At 34.9% G+C, this 17,870-nt stretch overlaps 1 protein-coding gene across 3 annotated transcripts in view; it reads left to right on the forward strand.

Annotated features, from left to right (window-relative positions):
* Positions 1 to 17,870, forward strand: part of fstl4 (follistatin-like 4) — a 269,047-nt gene that overhangs the window by 86,032 nt on the left and 165,145 nt on the right. For all 3 annotated transcript variants that reach the window (XM_073934943.1, NM_001031843.2, XM_021468896.3), the window contains 1 exon segment: positions 398 to 431. In XM_073934943.1, the coding sequence (XP_073791044.1) occupies positions 398 to 431 (34 nt within the window).

A 17,870-nucleotide genomic window follows, 5' to 3' on the forward strand; every position in this document is an offset into this window, starting at 1 on the left:
AACAGAATCAGAAAATAACAGGCTTTTAACACTCTAATAGTTTATGTTTAGTGAGTTAACTAATGTGTCTGACTTGATGAAAATACCCACACTGGAGACTGATAAACAGGAATAGATTCAATTCATATTTATTCCTCCAGCGCTTTTACAATGCAGATTGTGTTGCAGCAGCTGAACACAGAAGTTCTAGTAAACAGAAGCCGTGTCAGTCCAGTTTTCAGAGTTGAAGTTTAGTTTAGTTCAGTTCAGTGTGGTTTAATTTTCACTGCTGAAAGTCCAAACACTGAAGAGCAAATCCATCGATGTGCAGCTCTTCACGTCCCATTAATTATTATCCCATGAATATTATTAATTATTCACGGTTATTAATTGTAACTTATTTATTTATTTATTGCAGAAACATGGAGAACCTGAAAATAAAGTCAAGCAAAGTAAGTACAGCTCTATTTTTATTCTTGTACTTACAATTGTGTATCACATTCAGCATGAAAAGTGAAGCGCACTGTTGGTTTTGTTGTTTTGAACCGCTGAGTTTGTGCATTAAGCCGGGTGTTTGGCTGGCTTTTCCTCTGGCTTCTGTTTTCTTCAGTTTTCTTGGAGGTGCTCTCAGAAGTGTGTGTGTGTGTGTGTGTGTGTGTGTGTGTGTGTGTGTGTGTGTGTGTGTGTGTGTGTAACTTGCAAAATTGATTGTGTCCCTGCTGAAAATTCAGCTTAAACCAGCCTAGGCTGGTTGACTGGTTTTAGCTGGTTGACCAGGCTGGTTTTAGAGAGATTTTGGCCACTTCCAGCCTGGTCTCAGCTGGTGAGGCTGGAAAGTGACCAGCTAAAACCCTCTAACACCAGCTTGACCATCCTGGTTTAAGCTGGACATAGCTGGTTTTGGCTGGGCTCCTAGTCTGGCTAGGCTGGTCAAGCTGGTTTTAGCTGGTCATCTTCCAGCTTGTCCAGCTAAAACCAGGCTGGAAATAACTGGAAACCAGCCTGGAAGTGGCCAAAACCCCTCTAAAACCAGCCTGGTCAACCAGCTGAAACCAGTCAACCATCCTAGGCTGGTTTAAGATGGATTTTTCTGCATTTTTTTTACTGTGTAGTTAAATAAGTTAAACACATTATCTAATTGACCATCATTTTAAAATGTTAATATTATTGCACATCAAATCAGATTTGTTTTGTCTGCAATTTTTGGATGTCAAAACTAAAACTCAACTTTCACCCGTTATAAAAAAAATGTAATCAAGTTAAATTTTTGGGCTCTATTTTACCGATCTAGGCACAAAGTATGAAGCACATGGTGCAAAAGCATTAAGCTCACTGGATGTGTTGCGCCGCACTGCGTGTGTTGCCTACATTTGTGCGTTCCCTGAGCAGCAAGAACAAACTTCTACCATTGCCAACGGTGTCAGTATCCCTTAAAGATGTCTAGAATAAATGTTTAGAGATGGTGTGACCTAACATGTACCTATGTGTGAGTTTAATGTAGCCCTTAATGCTTTATTCATCCTTGTCACAGCACCAGGAGCATCGAAATCAGGCACCAGAATTGATATGCAGATTCAGTCTGGTGCATAGTTACAAAGGTGCCGAAATGGCACTGGGTTTGGGTAAACAACCGTCAATCATTTGGTTAAATTTTGAAGTATCAGATCTGACTCTGAACTGGTTCAAAACATCGATTCATCAGAAATAAATCTACGTGAGCTGTTACCGGGGTGGTACCTTTTCGAAAGGTACATATGTGTACTTAAAGGGTATATATTGGTACCTCAAAGGTATAAATTAGTACTGAAAATTTTAAGAGGTACTCTTTTGTACTACTTAGGTACTAATATGTACCCTTGAGGTATTAATAAGGACCCTTTAAGTACAAATATGTACCTTTCGAAAAGGTACCAGCCCAGTGACAGCTCACACACCTTTATTTCTGAGAGTGAAGGATAATGCAGAGCAAGTTATCTCTTGCTTTGCTGATCTCTGCTCTGTGATTGCTTCAGTGTGTGTGTGTGTGTGTGTGTCTGCTTTTAGTTTTGTGCTGCAGAATTGATTTGTTTTCTGTATTGATTGACCAGCGTTGACATTGCCAAATCAACAATAACCTTTGCGGCATTTTTATTCCAATGAAATGACTGTGAGCTGCTGTAGTTTGCGCACTAACACGTCAAATACAAGCGTGTTTAACAAGTGCACTTGATTTTATTGAATGCATAAATGTGTGGTGAACTTTAACAATGATTTTACAAAAGTTTATATTTAAAGGGGACCTATATTCTGTCCCTTTTTACAAGCTGTAAAATACGCCTCTGATGTCTCTAGTGTGTATGTGAAGTTTCACCTTAAAAATAGCACACAGATAATGTTGTCTAGCTCTCTGAAACTCACCCTTTTAGGCTTTGATCCTAATTGTGGCGCTTTGGTGACTGTCGCTTTAAATTCAAATGAGATTGTGCTCCTTTTAGAAGAGGGCGGAGCTACAATTATGTTTACAAATGCCCCAACCTGTCTAAAAATTAACTCTCTGTGGCCCTCTGCTGGACAAAAGATTTACTTCCTAACTGTAAACATTGTAGGTTCATCATTACCCAGCAGATGGCAGAATTTTTCATGTAACACCTAGATCTATATCCAGAGAAGACCTAAAATAAATGTAGACACTTTTTAAGTGACTTTTTAATAAAACATTTATGATTTACATACAACAGGAAGGTGTAGATGATGATTTTTCTGTCAGCACATGTACATTCATTCATTCACTCGTTCAGTTATTTTCCTTCGGCTGAGCCCCTTATTTATCAGTGGAATGAACCACCTACTATTCCAGCATATGTTTTACACAGCAGATGCCCTTACAGCTGCAACCCTAGTACTGGAAAACACCCATACACACTCACATTCACACACACACATACATTACGGCTAGTTTACTTCATCGATTCCCCTATAGCGCATGTGTTTGGACTGTGTGGGAAACCGGAGCACCCACACCAACACGGGGAGAACATGCAAACTCCACACAGAAACATCAACTGACCCAGTCGGGACTCGAACCAGCGACCTTCTTGCTTTAAGGCCACAGTGCTGACCGCTGAGCCACCATGCCGCCCTTAAAGTAGCTACATAAATATCTCAGAACACCGCATTAGCTGAGATGTAGACAATAATTAATTATATATAATTTGTATGGGTAAAATGTATAACTTTTTACAATTACACTATTTGTTGGGGTCATAGAGAGCCCTGCTGAATTAGTAAACAGGAAGTTAATATATTTTGAGGGTTAAAGTGACATGTAAAGGCTTCACTAGGGTAATTAGGGTAAAGTTAGGGTAATTAGGCAAGTCATTGTATAACAGTGGTTTGTTCTGGAGACAATCCAACACTAATATTGCTGAAGGGGCGAATAATATTAACCTTAAAATGGCTTCAAAACAATTAAAAACTGCTTTTATTCTAGCCCAAATAAAATAAATAAGGAAAATATTAGAGGAAATACTGTGAAAAACTCCAAATAAATAAGCTGTCTTCAGCTGTATATAATAGAGTATATAAGAGAAACCAGCAGCATTGTGGTTTCCACGAGTAAGCGTAGCTCTTTGTGTCTGGTTTGTAGAAAGCGCAGCGTAAAATGGATTTGATCTACATTTACAAAGCACGTCTTATTTTCCGGATTCACACCTGGCAGAGGATTCAGATCAAACGCTTGACAGAAATCACTCTCACAGAAACTTTCCTGTCCTTTGTGCTTCACAGTGTGTGTCAGAAATATGCAAATAATGTGTTGATTTCCCCTCCGGGAGTAATTATTCCCTGCTTTCGGACTCAAAACTTAACAAAACAGGCGATGGCATGTGTATACTTCTTCTTTCTGCATTATCTCGCTTTCCTTCGCTGGTGGAGAGGCTCTTTGTTGTGATGTCTGAACGTCGGCTGACATTAATCAGACTGGCCCAGTTTCTGGATCCAGCTAACCGCCCAGACACTCCAGTGATGACCGCACGATAACAGCCCGCCTGACAGCCTTTTGCCTTCCGCACAAATCATAAATAAATAAAGTGGCGCAGGCAGCAGCGTGAAAAGGTCAGTCAAGAAGAAAGACAGCTTGTAGGAACCGCAGACGCTGTGCAGAATCACATCAGCCTGCAGATCTGTGCTGCCGCTTATACCACATTACAGCTGAGCCGTACCGCGGGGAAACCCACTCATTTACTGACATTAAAAATGAAAGGAAAGGAATCTGAGTTTATTTGGATCCCCATTAGCTGTGCTCTGAGGCATTGCTAGTCCTCCCGAGGTCCCACAACACTTAAAAGACACATACATTATTCCATACATAAGTTAAAGGTCCTGTGAAATTAAAATAAAGTCAAATAAAGTTACAAAATTTACATTTAGAGATAAATTTAGAGATAAAGATATAAGCCTGATATTTTTACATACCATATTTTACCCAATATGTGTTGAAATAACCCAGCAATTTATTTATTTATTCATTTATTTATTTGTTTGTTTGTTTGTTTGTTTGTTTATTTATTTGTTTACAGTGTAAAATTGGCCATTAAATTGAATTTACAAGAACCCAACATCCAGTAATTGGAGCATCAAGTACACAACTGGTGCTCATGAACATTAAGTAATGGAGCGCCTCAGGGTTCAGTTATTGGAACAATTTTCTTCTCAATCAACTTGATTAATTGTAAACCCAACAATTATGGTTTGCCAATATTTTAACCAATTTGGGTTAACATAACCCAGCAATGTTTTACAGTGTAAAATCAGGCATTAAATTAATTCTACTAGAACACAACATCAAGTAATCGATGCATCAAGTACACAATTGGTATTAACATCAAGTAATGGAGTGCCTCAGGCTCAGTTCTTTTAACACTTCTCTTCTTCATCTTGGTTTATTGTAAACCTAACAAATAATGTATGTCCATATTTCATTCAAGTTGTATTTAAATAAACCAGGAAATATTTACAGTGTAAACCTGGGCTTAATTAATTAATTGAATTTATGAGAATCCATCATCAAGCTATTGCCACATGAAATACACAACTGGTACCAATTAACATTAGGTAATGGAGTACCTTAGTGCTCAGTTCCTGGGCCACTTTTTTCATCTACTTTGTTAATTGTAAACCCAACAAATATGATTTGTCCACATTTCATCCTGTACGTTTTGAAATAACCCAGCCATTTTTTACAGTTTGGAATTGGAAATAAAATTAGAACCCAACAACAAGTAATTGGCACCCATCAAGTACACAATTAGTATTAACATCAAGCAATGCAGTGCCTCAGGGCTCAGTACATGGACCCCTTCTCTTCTCCATCTACTTGGTTAATTGCAAATTTAACAAATATTGTTAGTCCCTATTTCATCCAATTTGAGTTTAAATAACCCTGAAATTATTTAGAGTGCAAAAATGTTTTTTCATTGAATTTATGAGAACAAAACTTCAAGTTATTGACACATGAAATACACAACCCCAATTAACATTAGGTAATTGAGTACCTCAGGGCTCAGTTCTCGGACCACTTCTCTTCTCCATCTACTTGGATAATTGTAAACCTAACAAATATTGTTTGTTCATATTTCATCCTATATATCTTTGAAAAACTTAGTGTTTAAAATTAGTCTCTTTGAATTTGCAAGAACCCAACATCAAATTATTGTCAAATCAAGTACACAACTGTTACCAGTTCACATTAAGTAATGGTGTGCCTCAGGGCTCAGTTTTTGGACCACTCTTCTTCTTTACTTGGATAATTGTAAACCCCCAAAATATGGTTTGTCCATATCTCATCCAGTTTTTGTTTAAATAACTTAAATTGAATGTACATTGTAAAATTGGACTTTAAATTGATTTTACGATAACCCAACGTCAAGTATATTCCACATCAAGTACACAATCAGTACCAATTAACACTGAGTAATGGAGTGCCTCAGGGCTCAGTTCTTGGACCACTTCTCTTTTCTGTTAACTTGATTAATTATAAACCCAACAAGTATGCTTTGTCCATATTTTATCAAATTTATAGTGCAGTGACCCAGCAGTTTTTTACATTGTAAATTTGGGCATTAAATTGAATCTACGAGAACCTACATCATCAAGTAATTGACACATCAAGTACCCAATGGAGTATATGCACACAAGCCTTTTAAATTTCACTCAGCCAGCCCCAGGGCTTCTGGTTAATTGTCATCCCATACAGAATCGCCTTGTATAAGATCTGATTTTTTTAAATCTTCATTTGATCTTCACTCCCTGGCTATGAAACAATATAAAGTGGATCTCAGACCAAACAAGAAGCATTGCATTCAGTTATATTTTTCCATGCCTTGTCTTTAAAATATGGAAGTTAATTTGACCCCAGTATTTACAGCGGAATTTCTGCGCCAGCCTGCTGCTAATGATGGGGTCTGTGTTTACATGGTCTTTCGTCTCTTTTAATGCTTTAACAACCAAATAGATGCTCAAGTCTATTTAACTGATTATATTTGAATTGCATTACATTTTACAGTGTAAAATTGGGCATTATAAAGAATCGACGAGAACCCAACATCAAGTTAATGGTAAACCTAACAAATATTGTTTATCCGTATTTCACAATTTATGTATAAATAACCCAGAAATGATTTACAGTATAAATTCGGCATTGAATTGTATTTATGATAACCCAACATCAAGCTATTGCCACATCAAGCGCCTAATTGATACCAATTAACATCAAGAAATGGAGTACCTCAGGGCTCAGTTCTCGGACCACTTCTCTTCACCATCTACTTGGATAATTGTAAACCCAACAAATATTGTTTGTCCATATGTCATCCTGTTTGTGTTTGCAGTGTAAAATTTACAGTGTATAATTGGTCTTTTAATTGAATTTGCATGTATCCAACATCAAGTTATTGCCATATCAAGTACACAATTGGTACCATTTAACATCAAGTTATGGAGTGTCTCAGTTCTTGGACCACTTTTCCTCTCAATTAACTTGATAATTGTAAACCCAACAAATATGGTTAATCCATATTTTAACTTGATTGGGTTGACATAACCCAGCAGTGTTTAACAGTGTAAAATTGGGTCTTAAATTGAATTTACAAGAACTCAACATTAAGTAATTGGTGCATCAAGTGCACAATTGGTACCAATTAACACTAAGTAAATGGTGTGCCTCAGGGCTCAGTTATTGGACCACTTTTCTTCTCAGTCAACTTGATTAATTGTAAACCCAACACATTTTGTTTGTCCATATTTCATTCAGTTTGTGTTTAAATAACTTAAATTATTTATAGTGTGAAATTGGGCTTTAAATTAAATTTACGATAACCCGACAGAGCTTCAGGAAACCCAGTTGGTACCAGTTAACATTAAGTAATGGTGTGCCTCAGGCTCAATTCTTGAAGCGCTTTGCTTCTCAATCATCTTGATTAATTGTAAACCGAACAAATGGGGTTTGTCCATATATGAAAGAATTAGCATTTTTAGAGTGTGTTATCTGTGATTACAGTTGTTCTTGTTGATGATAATCCTGCTGTATGCATCAAGGCAAATGGTCAAGCTTTATTGCAGAAAGTTGGAGCGAATCTCTCCGACAGTCCAATATCACGCTGCAGTATCAGTCGTACGTCACTGTCACATTACTGCTGGAGAACTCTCCAGAGGTGTGTAATCATATTATTCCTGGAGACAATAAAGTTTTCACGACCCTCAGTCCATAAAATACAGAAACCAAAATCAGCGAGCCATAAGAAACTAATCATAATCCTGAATTATGGCTGGAGTTTAGCTCGTGAGAAGACAGTCGCTTCGTGATTTTTAGAGAACACAGACATAACTGTGTGCTGAAACAAACACAGCAGAAACATCAAGAAACACATGTCTTTTCTGCCAAATATTCGATTATTTATATTCGTAAATTTTACAGTATTACAGTGCAGCACTTATTAGTTATTTTCACGATGTCTGGATCTCAGGGAGCGACCGGAGCTTAAAGTATGGCTCTGTTTTCTGCAAAGGACATACTGTATTTGCATATCTGTGGGTCAGTGGAAATATTATTAATCAGAGACTGTCACGTCGGCTTACATGAGTCAGTAAACAGAGTGAGAGAAATGCCTACGCACGTCTGACATCTGATCAATACTCGCTGCAGAAACACACGCTGACATTTCTGGCTTTCAGCTGTAATAAACCCTGTACTTAATGTAAAGCTTTGGCCATTATTAAACAACTCCATACGTCATACAGTAGAATGAGCCTAGAATGGGTGGATGATAGATTGGATATAAACAAATAAACAAATAAATAAATAAATAAAATAAATAAATAAATAAATAATTGATGACTAGATAAAAGTAGATCATAAAAAATTGATTGATTGATTAATTTATTATGAATTAATGTGTGAATACATAAATAATGGATATAATAAATAAATAAATGGATAAATGAATGGATAGATGGAATTAAATAGATAAAAGAAAAAATTATTGATGTATCGACAAAAACAAACAAACAAATACATTAAATGAATTAATTAAATTAAATTAATAAATGGATGGAGAAAGAAAGAAAGAATAAATAGAATAATAGATAAAAGTTGATAATAAATAAAAAAAAATAAATGGGTGGAAGAAAATAAAGAAAGAGAGAAAGAAAAAAAAAATTAATAAATGGTAATTGATGTATAAGTGAATGCACGGATAAATAAATATTGACAGAAAATAAATAAATAAATGATAGATAAAAGCAAACAAAAAACAAATAGATAGTAAAGGATAGATAAAAACAAACAAACAAACAAACAAACAAACAAACAAACAAACAAACAAACAAACAAACAAACAAACTCATGAATGAATGAATGATTGAATGAATAATAGATGGACAGACAAATGATTGATGAATGATTGGATGTAAATAAATATAGAAAGAATACATGTAATAAATGGTAATAGATGTGTAATTGGATGCATGGATAGATACAAAATAGACAGAAAACAAACAAACTAACAAATAAATAAATAAATAAATAAATAAATAAATAAATAAATAAATAAATAAATAAATAAATAAATAAATAAAAAGTGTGTGTACTGTATAAGTATGTAAATGGATGGATTGATGTATTCTGCCTGTTTTTCTTTGAAATATAGGTTATGGAAATGCACTTTTATTCAGTGAAAGTCTGAGAGTGTTGAATACCCCATAAGTTGCGCAATGTGTTGAGTGTGTGGTGGAGTATCAGTCACACACACACTGCACACACACCTTTCATTCTACTAAATAATCTCCACTGAGTTGTCATCCAGCATGAAGTAGTGCACAAACCAGGTAAAACACTGCCAACACACACCCATCATGCTCCTGTCAATTATGAGCTTTTATTGCCTCATCATAAAGTGCTTTTTCAGCCTAATGGAAATAAAACATCCACTTTTATCGATTTGTTTTTGTAGATTTCAATTATAACTTATTTTTAAAAGCCATTTTCTCCAAACCAATGTTTTCCTCTTGCTGTAGGCTATTATTCTCTACTTAAGAAGCCTTGCATAAACTAAACTACACGCCTATTTTTGTTTTGTCATACAGTATATTCTGAAAGTTTTTACAAAGGAATTTGTACATGCATATGCATCACTATAAATAATCAGATCATTTTATAAAACAAAAAAATATTTATATATTTAAAATATAATTTAAATAAATAAATAAATATTTGAATGAATAAATAAATTTATAAATATATTAATAAATAAACAAACAAACAAACAAACAAACAAACAAATAAATAAATAAATGGATGAATGAAAAAGACAAAAAACAAACAAACAAACAAATAAATAAACAAATAAATAAATACATAAGTAAATAAATATATATTAAAAAATAAACACATACACTTTAAAACTAAATGAATATAAATAAATAAATAAATAAATGTGTATAAGTTAAATGAATACATAAATAAATAATTGTTAAGTTAAATAAATAAATATATATAAAAATAAACAAATAAATGTATATAAGTTACATAAATAAATAATTGTATATAAGTTAAATAAATACATAATCAATAATTGTATGCTAGTTAAATAAATAAATAAATAATTAAATAAATAATTGTATATAAGTTAAATAAATAATTGTATATAAGTTAAATAAATAATTGTATATAAGTTAAATAAAAAAATAAAAAAATAAATAGATAATTGTATATAAGTTAAATAAATAATTGTATATAAGTTAAATAAAAAAATAAAAAAATAAATAGATAATTGTATATAAGTTAAATAAATAAATAAATAAATAGATAATTGTATGTAAGTTAAATAAATAAATAAACAAACAAATAAATAAATAGATAACTGTATATAGGTTAAATAAAAAAATAAATAGATAATTGTAAATAAGTGAAATAAATAAATAAACAAATAAATAAATAAATAAATAGATAATTGTATATAAGTTAAATAAATAAATAAACAAACAAATAAATAAATAGATAACTGTATATAGGTTAAATAAATAAATAAATAGATCATTGTATATAAGTTAAATAAATAAATAAACAAATAAATAAATAAATAGATAGATAATATATAAGTTAAATAAATAAATAAATAGATAATTGTATATAAGTTAAATAAATAAATAAACAAATAAATAAATAGATAATTTTATATAAGTTAAATAAATAAATAAATAGATAATTGTATGTAAGTTAAATAAATAAATAAACAAATAAATAAATAAATAAATAGATAATTGTATATAAGATAAATAAATAAACAAATAAATAAATAAATAAATAGATAATTGTATATAAGTTAAATAAATAAATAAATAAATAAATAAATAGATAATTGTATATAAGTTAAATAAATAAATAAACAAATAAATAAATAAATAGATAATTGTATATAAGTTAAATAAATAAATAAACAATTAAATAAATAAATAGATAATTGTATATAAGTTAAATAAATAAATAAATAAACGGATATACATTTAATAAAATTAATTAATAAAGAAACAAACGTGCAATAGAATTGATGAACTAAATTGACTGTAGTGTTGGTGTGTGTGTGTGTGTGTGTGTGTGTGTGTGTGTGTGTGTGTGTGTGTGTGTGTGTGTGTGTGTGTGTGTGTGTGTGTGTGTGTGTGTGTGTGTGTGTGTGTGTGAATAAGTGTGTATGGGTGTTTCTGGGTTTTGGCTGGAAGGTCATCCGCTGTGTAAAAACATATGCTGAAATAGTTGGCGGTTCTTTCCGCTGTGGCGACCCCTGATAAATAAGGGACTCAGCTAAAGGAAAATGACTGAATAAATGTTGCTCTTGGGCACAATTAGCACACAACCTTTTAGTGCATTCATTTGTGTTTATGTTTATTCTTTCATCCCATCTAAAAATAAAGGCACAGATATGAATGGATATGTTTATTGATGTCAGCAATCAGGTTTTTCCAGCACCTGGATGTGACGTCTTTAACTTCAGTACTGTAGTGTTGATGCTGATACTCTTTGTGCTGGAAAACAGCTGTGAATCTAGTTAGCAGATTATACTTTTATAAAGGTGGAAAGGGTTTTTGTGGGCCAAAAATGAGGCGTCTCTTTTCAACCAAAACACAAACCTGCTTAAAATAACACTGCAAAAAAAAAACCTTTCTAACTTAGAGTTTTGGTCTTGTTTCTAGTCTAAATATCTACAAATTCTGAAATCAAGACGCATTTTCTATAGCAACAAATTACGCCAAACAGGTCTTGTGCCTTATTGCGTTGTCTTCTTCTTCTTCTTCTTCTTCTTCTTCTTCTTCTTCTTATTATTGTGTGCCCATAAATTTATTTTAAACATCTTATACTGTTTATACACCGGTTATTTGCACTTCTGACTGCATTTCATTGGACAATGTCATAACAGCTGAATCCAATCTAAATCTGATGGAACAATCTCAATGAATGCTTCGTTTTCTGTTGTTTTACTAACTTGATCTGATAGACATTTTGAGCTGAAAGTTAATAGACGCATTCTGGAGACACCAAAGACTGATCTTACATCATGTAAAAGAGGTCAAATAGGAAGATTGTGAAGCTGATTGACTAGCGTTGGCAACTGTTAAATACGCCGGTCCCACTTTATATTAAGTGGCCTTAACTAATATGTACTTACATCAAAAAAATAAATGCAATGTACTTACTGTGTTTATAATGTATTTGAGAATACTTGTGGTGCTTTTGAGTTGGGAGGTTGAGTTATAGACAAGTTTGGTGGTATGGGTAGGTTTAAGGGTGGGTTAAGGTGTAAGGGATGGTCAACAGTGTACTTACAAATGTAATTACAGAAGTTAATTACCTACATGTATTTAATCAAGCATAAGTACACAGTAAATACATGTATTTACACAATAAGTACATTGTAACAAACGATTAATTCCTGTGTAAGTACATATTAGTTAAAGCCACTTAATATAAAGTGGGACCAATACGCCTGTCTGGCTCATGTTCATCCTGAAACAGCTCAAAGCGAGGCGTCCAGTGTGAACTGACAAGAGTGATGCACACTGTCAGACAACGAGACCAAAAATAACGTGAGGACGGTTCGGGCTGTTTGCTTTTAGTGTCGCTAGTATTAACACGATGAATAATTCATGAGCAGATGTGAACGTGGCTCAGGTGAACCAGTAAGCAGAACTCTTTCTCTCGCTTATTCCCTCTCTAATTGGATCATACAGATCAAGTCAGAATTGTTTTCCCTTTTGTGATTTCCTTCCTTTTTCTAAATATTACCAAACTTGTTGAACAGATTCAGGAATTTTTCGCAGTATGTCCTCTAATTTTTTTTCTTCTGGAATAAGTTTTATTTCGGCTAGAATAAAAGCAGTTTTTAATTGTTTTAAAGCCATTTTAAGGTCAATATTATTCGCCCCTTCAGCAATATTAGTGTTGGATTGTCTCCAGATCAAACCACTGTTATACAATGACTTGCCTAATTACCCTAACTTTACCCTAATTACCCTAGTGAAGCCTTTACATGTCACTTTAAGCTGAACACTAGTATCCTGATGACTATCAAGTCTAATATTATGTGCTGTCATCATGGCAAAGTAGAGAAAAGAAATCCGTTATTAGAAATCAGTTATTAAAGGTATTATGAATTTAAATGTGTTGAAGAAATCTGCTCTCTGTTAAACAGAAATTGTACAGAAAAATATACAGGAGGGCGAATAATTCAGGGGGGCTAATAATTCTGTCTTCAACTGAACCGGCTGAAAGGAAAGCTCACCCAAAAATTAAAACCCTCAAATGCACACCCTCAAATAGTGTGAAACCTGCTCATTTTTATTGCAAGCCGTGTGTTTGGTGTCGTGCATCGCTCATTCATGTTTAAAGTCCTCCAGAAACGGAGAGATCCTGCAGGAGTGCGTCTGTGGTCTGAGCCTGTGGGAAATACCTGTGTTAAAAATGAGCCCGATATTCAAACACAAGCAGGGCAATTTGTGCAAATTTGATGTGTAACGTCGGAACGGGCCCGGTCTCATCAGTGCGGGTCCAGAAGTGGGTCATCAGAATGAATTAGTGCTGTCATTGGAGGAGGAGATGAAGAGCTGAAACCCCTCCTGTGTGTTTTATTTCTTTCATCAGATTCTCCAGTCGTGGTGCTGGAGGAGCCTTTACAGCTGTTTTCTCACACCGTTTCAGTTCCAACCACATTTCTGTTGGTAAAATCTGGTGATTAAATCAATTATTTTCCATAAATAGCATGGTGGTGATATCATGTACAGAACCCTGGAATTATCATATTGCTTGTCTAAAAAGTCACAGCAGTACCATGCAAAAAGTATTTGTTAAATCTTTAGAAAACAACAAAAATATGTTTGTTTAGAAGTATAATTTACTGTTTTAATACAAAATTATGTGTATATATATATATATATATATATATATATATATATATATATATATATATATATATATATATATATATATATATATATATGATTGGCTGATAGCCATGATATATTTAAGTAATATCAGCACACGTACAGCCTCTTTACCCTTTGTGTATTACTCCGCCCAATTCAATTGTATTACTCCGTTGAATTCAACGCGGAAGAAAGTAGTTCCTCATACAAAAGGGTTTTTGAGACTCTCCATGTTTGATTTTGTTTTCATATACACAATTTTGCCATCAAACTGCTGTATAAATGCCATATCACACTTGTAGCCGTGCAATATGGCTGTATATCAGCACAGGTGGGGACACTAAACGTACGCCTCCCACCAGTGGCGATATACAGCCATATTGCACAGCTACGAGTGTGATATTGCTCATATATACATGTTTGTGTGTGTATATATATATATATATATATATATATATATATATATATATATATATATATATATATATATGTGTGTGTGTGTGTGTGTGTGTGTGTGTGTGTGTGTGTGTGTGTGTGTGTGTGTGTGTGTGTGTGTGTGTGTGTGTGTATATGTATATGTATATGTATATATGTGTTTATATATATATATATATATACACACATATATATATGAACACATATATACATATATATTTAATGCATTTAGGCATGTGGACATGGTCAAGGTGATCTGCTGCAGATCGTCTATAGACTTATATATATATTACAAACTATATATATAGTATGTGTGTATATACATAGTATATATATATATGTATGTGTATATATATATATATATATATATATGTGTGTGTGTGTGTGTGTGTGTATATATATATATATATATATATATATATATATATATATATATATATATATATATATATATATATATATATATATGTGTGTATATATACATATATATATATATATATATATATATATACATATATATATATATATATATATATATATATATATATATATATATATATATATATATATATATATATATATATATATATATATATATATATATATATATATGTTTCAGCTGTCATAGTCAGCTAAATATGCAGGTTTGGTGGCTTTGTTTACATTCTGTGCCTTCAATAAGGCTGCCTGATGATGCATAATCGAAAAACAATCTATATATTAAAGCTGCTTGCATTGAGCAGTCTACTCTCTTCAAAATGACAAAACTAAACATTAAACACTTTCTAAACTGCAGATCTTCCTAGTCAGATGCTTCCTGAACTGCTGTTTTCTCCTTTTCCGTGTGTTATTTACATATTCATGAACATACAGATCTAATTAGTGTAAACAGCACATTACTGCAAAGGTTTTCCACACTTCTGTTTATCCCTAATTAGAGAAATAAATAACAAATCAAGGTTAAATCAAGATTTTCACAATGCAGTGAGTGTAAGTCATGCATTTATCTCCATAACAGAAACATCCTCCTGTAAGCAGCAGAACAAACTAGCAGACGAATACTCATGCGTATGCAAAACAGTGTGGAAATAAACCTCCGGCACGTCAGACGTCTGAAGAGCTGCTCTCGGGTCATCATGGGGGATTTAATCACACTCGTCCCGTTACATTCATTACCCGAAACCAATGCTCCACGCTTAATTATCTTCATGTATAATTGATATCATATCTCAATATTATTTAGTCAGGGACAGAAATATGTGGAGTTTTTTTCCAGGACAGCCTCTCTGGCATGATTCATTCATGTAATTTCTCATGGCAGTATAAATATTTTACATATTTGTCCCGTAGAGGGATTGAGCTGGATAATGTGGGCTTTTTGAATTCTTCATACTTTCTGATTTTAATAAAAGGGCCGGTGGCACATTCAGAGTCACACGGTGAGTGTTTATGTGGACTGTGCTTAATGCTGAATCATTTTAATCAAGACAATGGACCGGGCTTTCCAAAAAAGGTCACACAGGGGTCATTTTGAATCAAATCTTCTCATGCACCTCTGTCAGGATGACTGAGGCACCGTGGTTTCTGCAGCATTATTTTTGCATGTATGGGTTTTGTTGTCAATAAAAGTTTAGGTTTGAATCTGTTTTGCTTGGTCAGACGGCCCACTCTGCTGTGATTGGTCAGATAGGCCAGTCTGCTCTGATTTCTAAGGTAGCCCGGTCTGATCTGATTGGTCAGATGGCCCACTCTGCTGTGATTGGTCACATGGCCCAGTCTGCGTTGATTTCTAAAATAGCCCGGTCTGATCTGATTAGTCAGATGGCCCACTATGCTGTGATTGGTCAGATGGCCCAGTCTGCTGTGATTGGTCAGACGGCCCACTCTGCTGTGATTGGTCAGATAGGCCAGTCTGCTCTGATTTCTAACGTAGCCCGGTCTGATCTGATTGGTCAGATGGCCCACTCTGCTGTGATTGGTCACATGGCCCAGTCTGCGTTGATTTCCAAAATAGCCCGGTCTGATCTGATTGGTCAGATGGCCCACTATGCTGTGATTGGTCAGATGGCCCAGTCTGCTGTGATTGGTCAGATGGGCCAGTCTGCTCTTATTTCTAAGGTAGCCCCGTCTGATCTGATTGGTCAGATGGCCCACTCTGCTGTGATTGGTCACATGGCCCAGTCTGCGTTGATTTCTAAAATAGCCCTGTCTGATCTGATTGGTCAGATGGCCCACTATGCTGTGATTGGTCAGATGGCCCAGTCTGCAGTGATTGGTCAGATGGCCCAGTCTGCTGTGATTGGTCAGATGTTCCAGTCTGCTGTGATTGGTCAGATGGCCCAGTTTGCTCTGATTTCTAAGATAGCCCAGTCTGATCTGATTGGTTAGATGGCCCACTCTGCTGTAATTGGTCAGATGACAAAGTCTGTTTTTATTTGTAAAATGGTGCATTCTGTTCTGATTGGTCAGATGGCTCAGTCTGTTCTGATTGGTCAGATGGCCCACTCTGCTGTGATTGGTCAGATGGCCCAGTGTACTCTGATTTCTAAAATAGCCTGGTCTGATCTGATTGGTCAGATGGCCCAGTCTGTTCTGCTTGGTCAGATGGCCCACTCTGCTGTGATTGGTCAGATGGCCCAGTGTACTCTGATTTCTAAAATAGCCTGGTCTGATCTGATTGGTCAGATGGCCCAGTCTGTTCTGCTTGGTCAGATGGCCCACTCTGCTGTGATTGGTCAGATGGCCCAGTGTACTCTGATTTTAAAATAGCCTGGTCTGATCTGATTGGTCAGATGGCCCAGTCTGTTCTGCTTGGTCAGATGGCCCACTCTGCTGTGATTGGTCAGATGGCCCAGTCTACTCTGATTTTAAAATAGCCTGGTCTGATCTGATTGGTCAGATGGCCCAGTCTGTTCTGCTTGGTCAGATGGCCCACTCTGCTGTGATTGGTCAGATGGCCCAGTCTACTCTGATTTTAAAATAGCCTGGTCTGATCTGATTGGTCAGATGGCCCAGTCTGTTCTGCTTGGTCAGATGGCCCGCTCGGCTGTAATTGGTCAGATGGCCCAGTCTACTCTGATTTTAAAATAGCCTGGTCTGATCTGATTGGTCAGATGGCCCAGTCTGTTCTGCTTGGTCAGATGGCCCACTCTGCTGTGATTGGTCAGATGGCCCAGTCTACTCTGATTTTAAAATAGCCTGGTCTGATCTGATTGGTCAGATGGCCCAGTCTGTTCTGCTTGGTCAGATGGCCCACTCTGCTGTGATTGGTCAGATGGCCCAGTCTACTCTGATTTTAAAATAGCCTGGTCTGATCTGATTGGTCAGATGGCCCAGTCTGTTCTGCTTGGTCAGATGGCCCGCTCGGCTGTAATTGGTCAGATGACAAAGTCTGTTTTTATTTGTAAAATGGTGCATTCTGTTCTGATTGGTCTGATGGTCCAGTCTGCTGTATTTGACCAATTTTCTGGTTGGTCAGATGACCTAGTGTGTTGTGATTGGTCAGATGA

This window comes from Danio rerio, chromosome 21, assembly GCF_049306965.1.
Source record: "Danio rerio strain Tuebingen ecotype United States chromosome 21, GRCz12tu, whole genome shotgun sequence".
In the NCBI taxonomy this organism is placed as follows: Eukaryota; Metazoa; Chordata; class Actinopteri; order Cypriniformes; family Danionidae; genus Danio; species Danio rerio.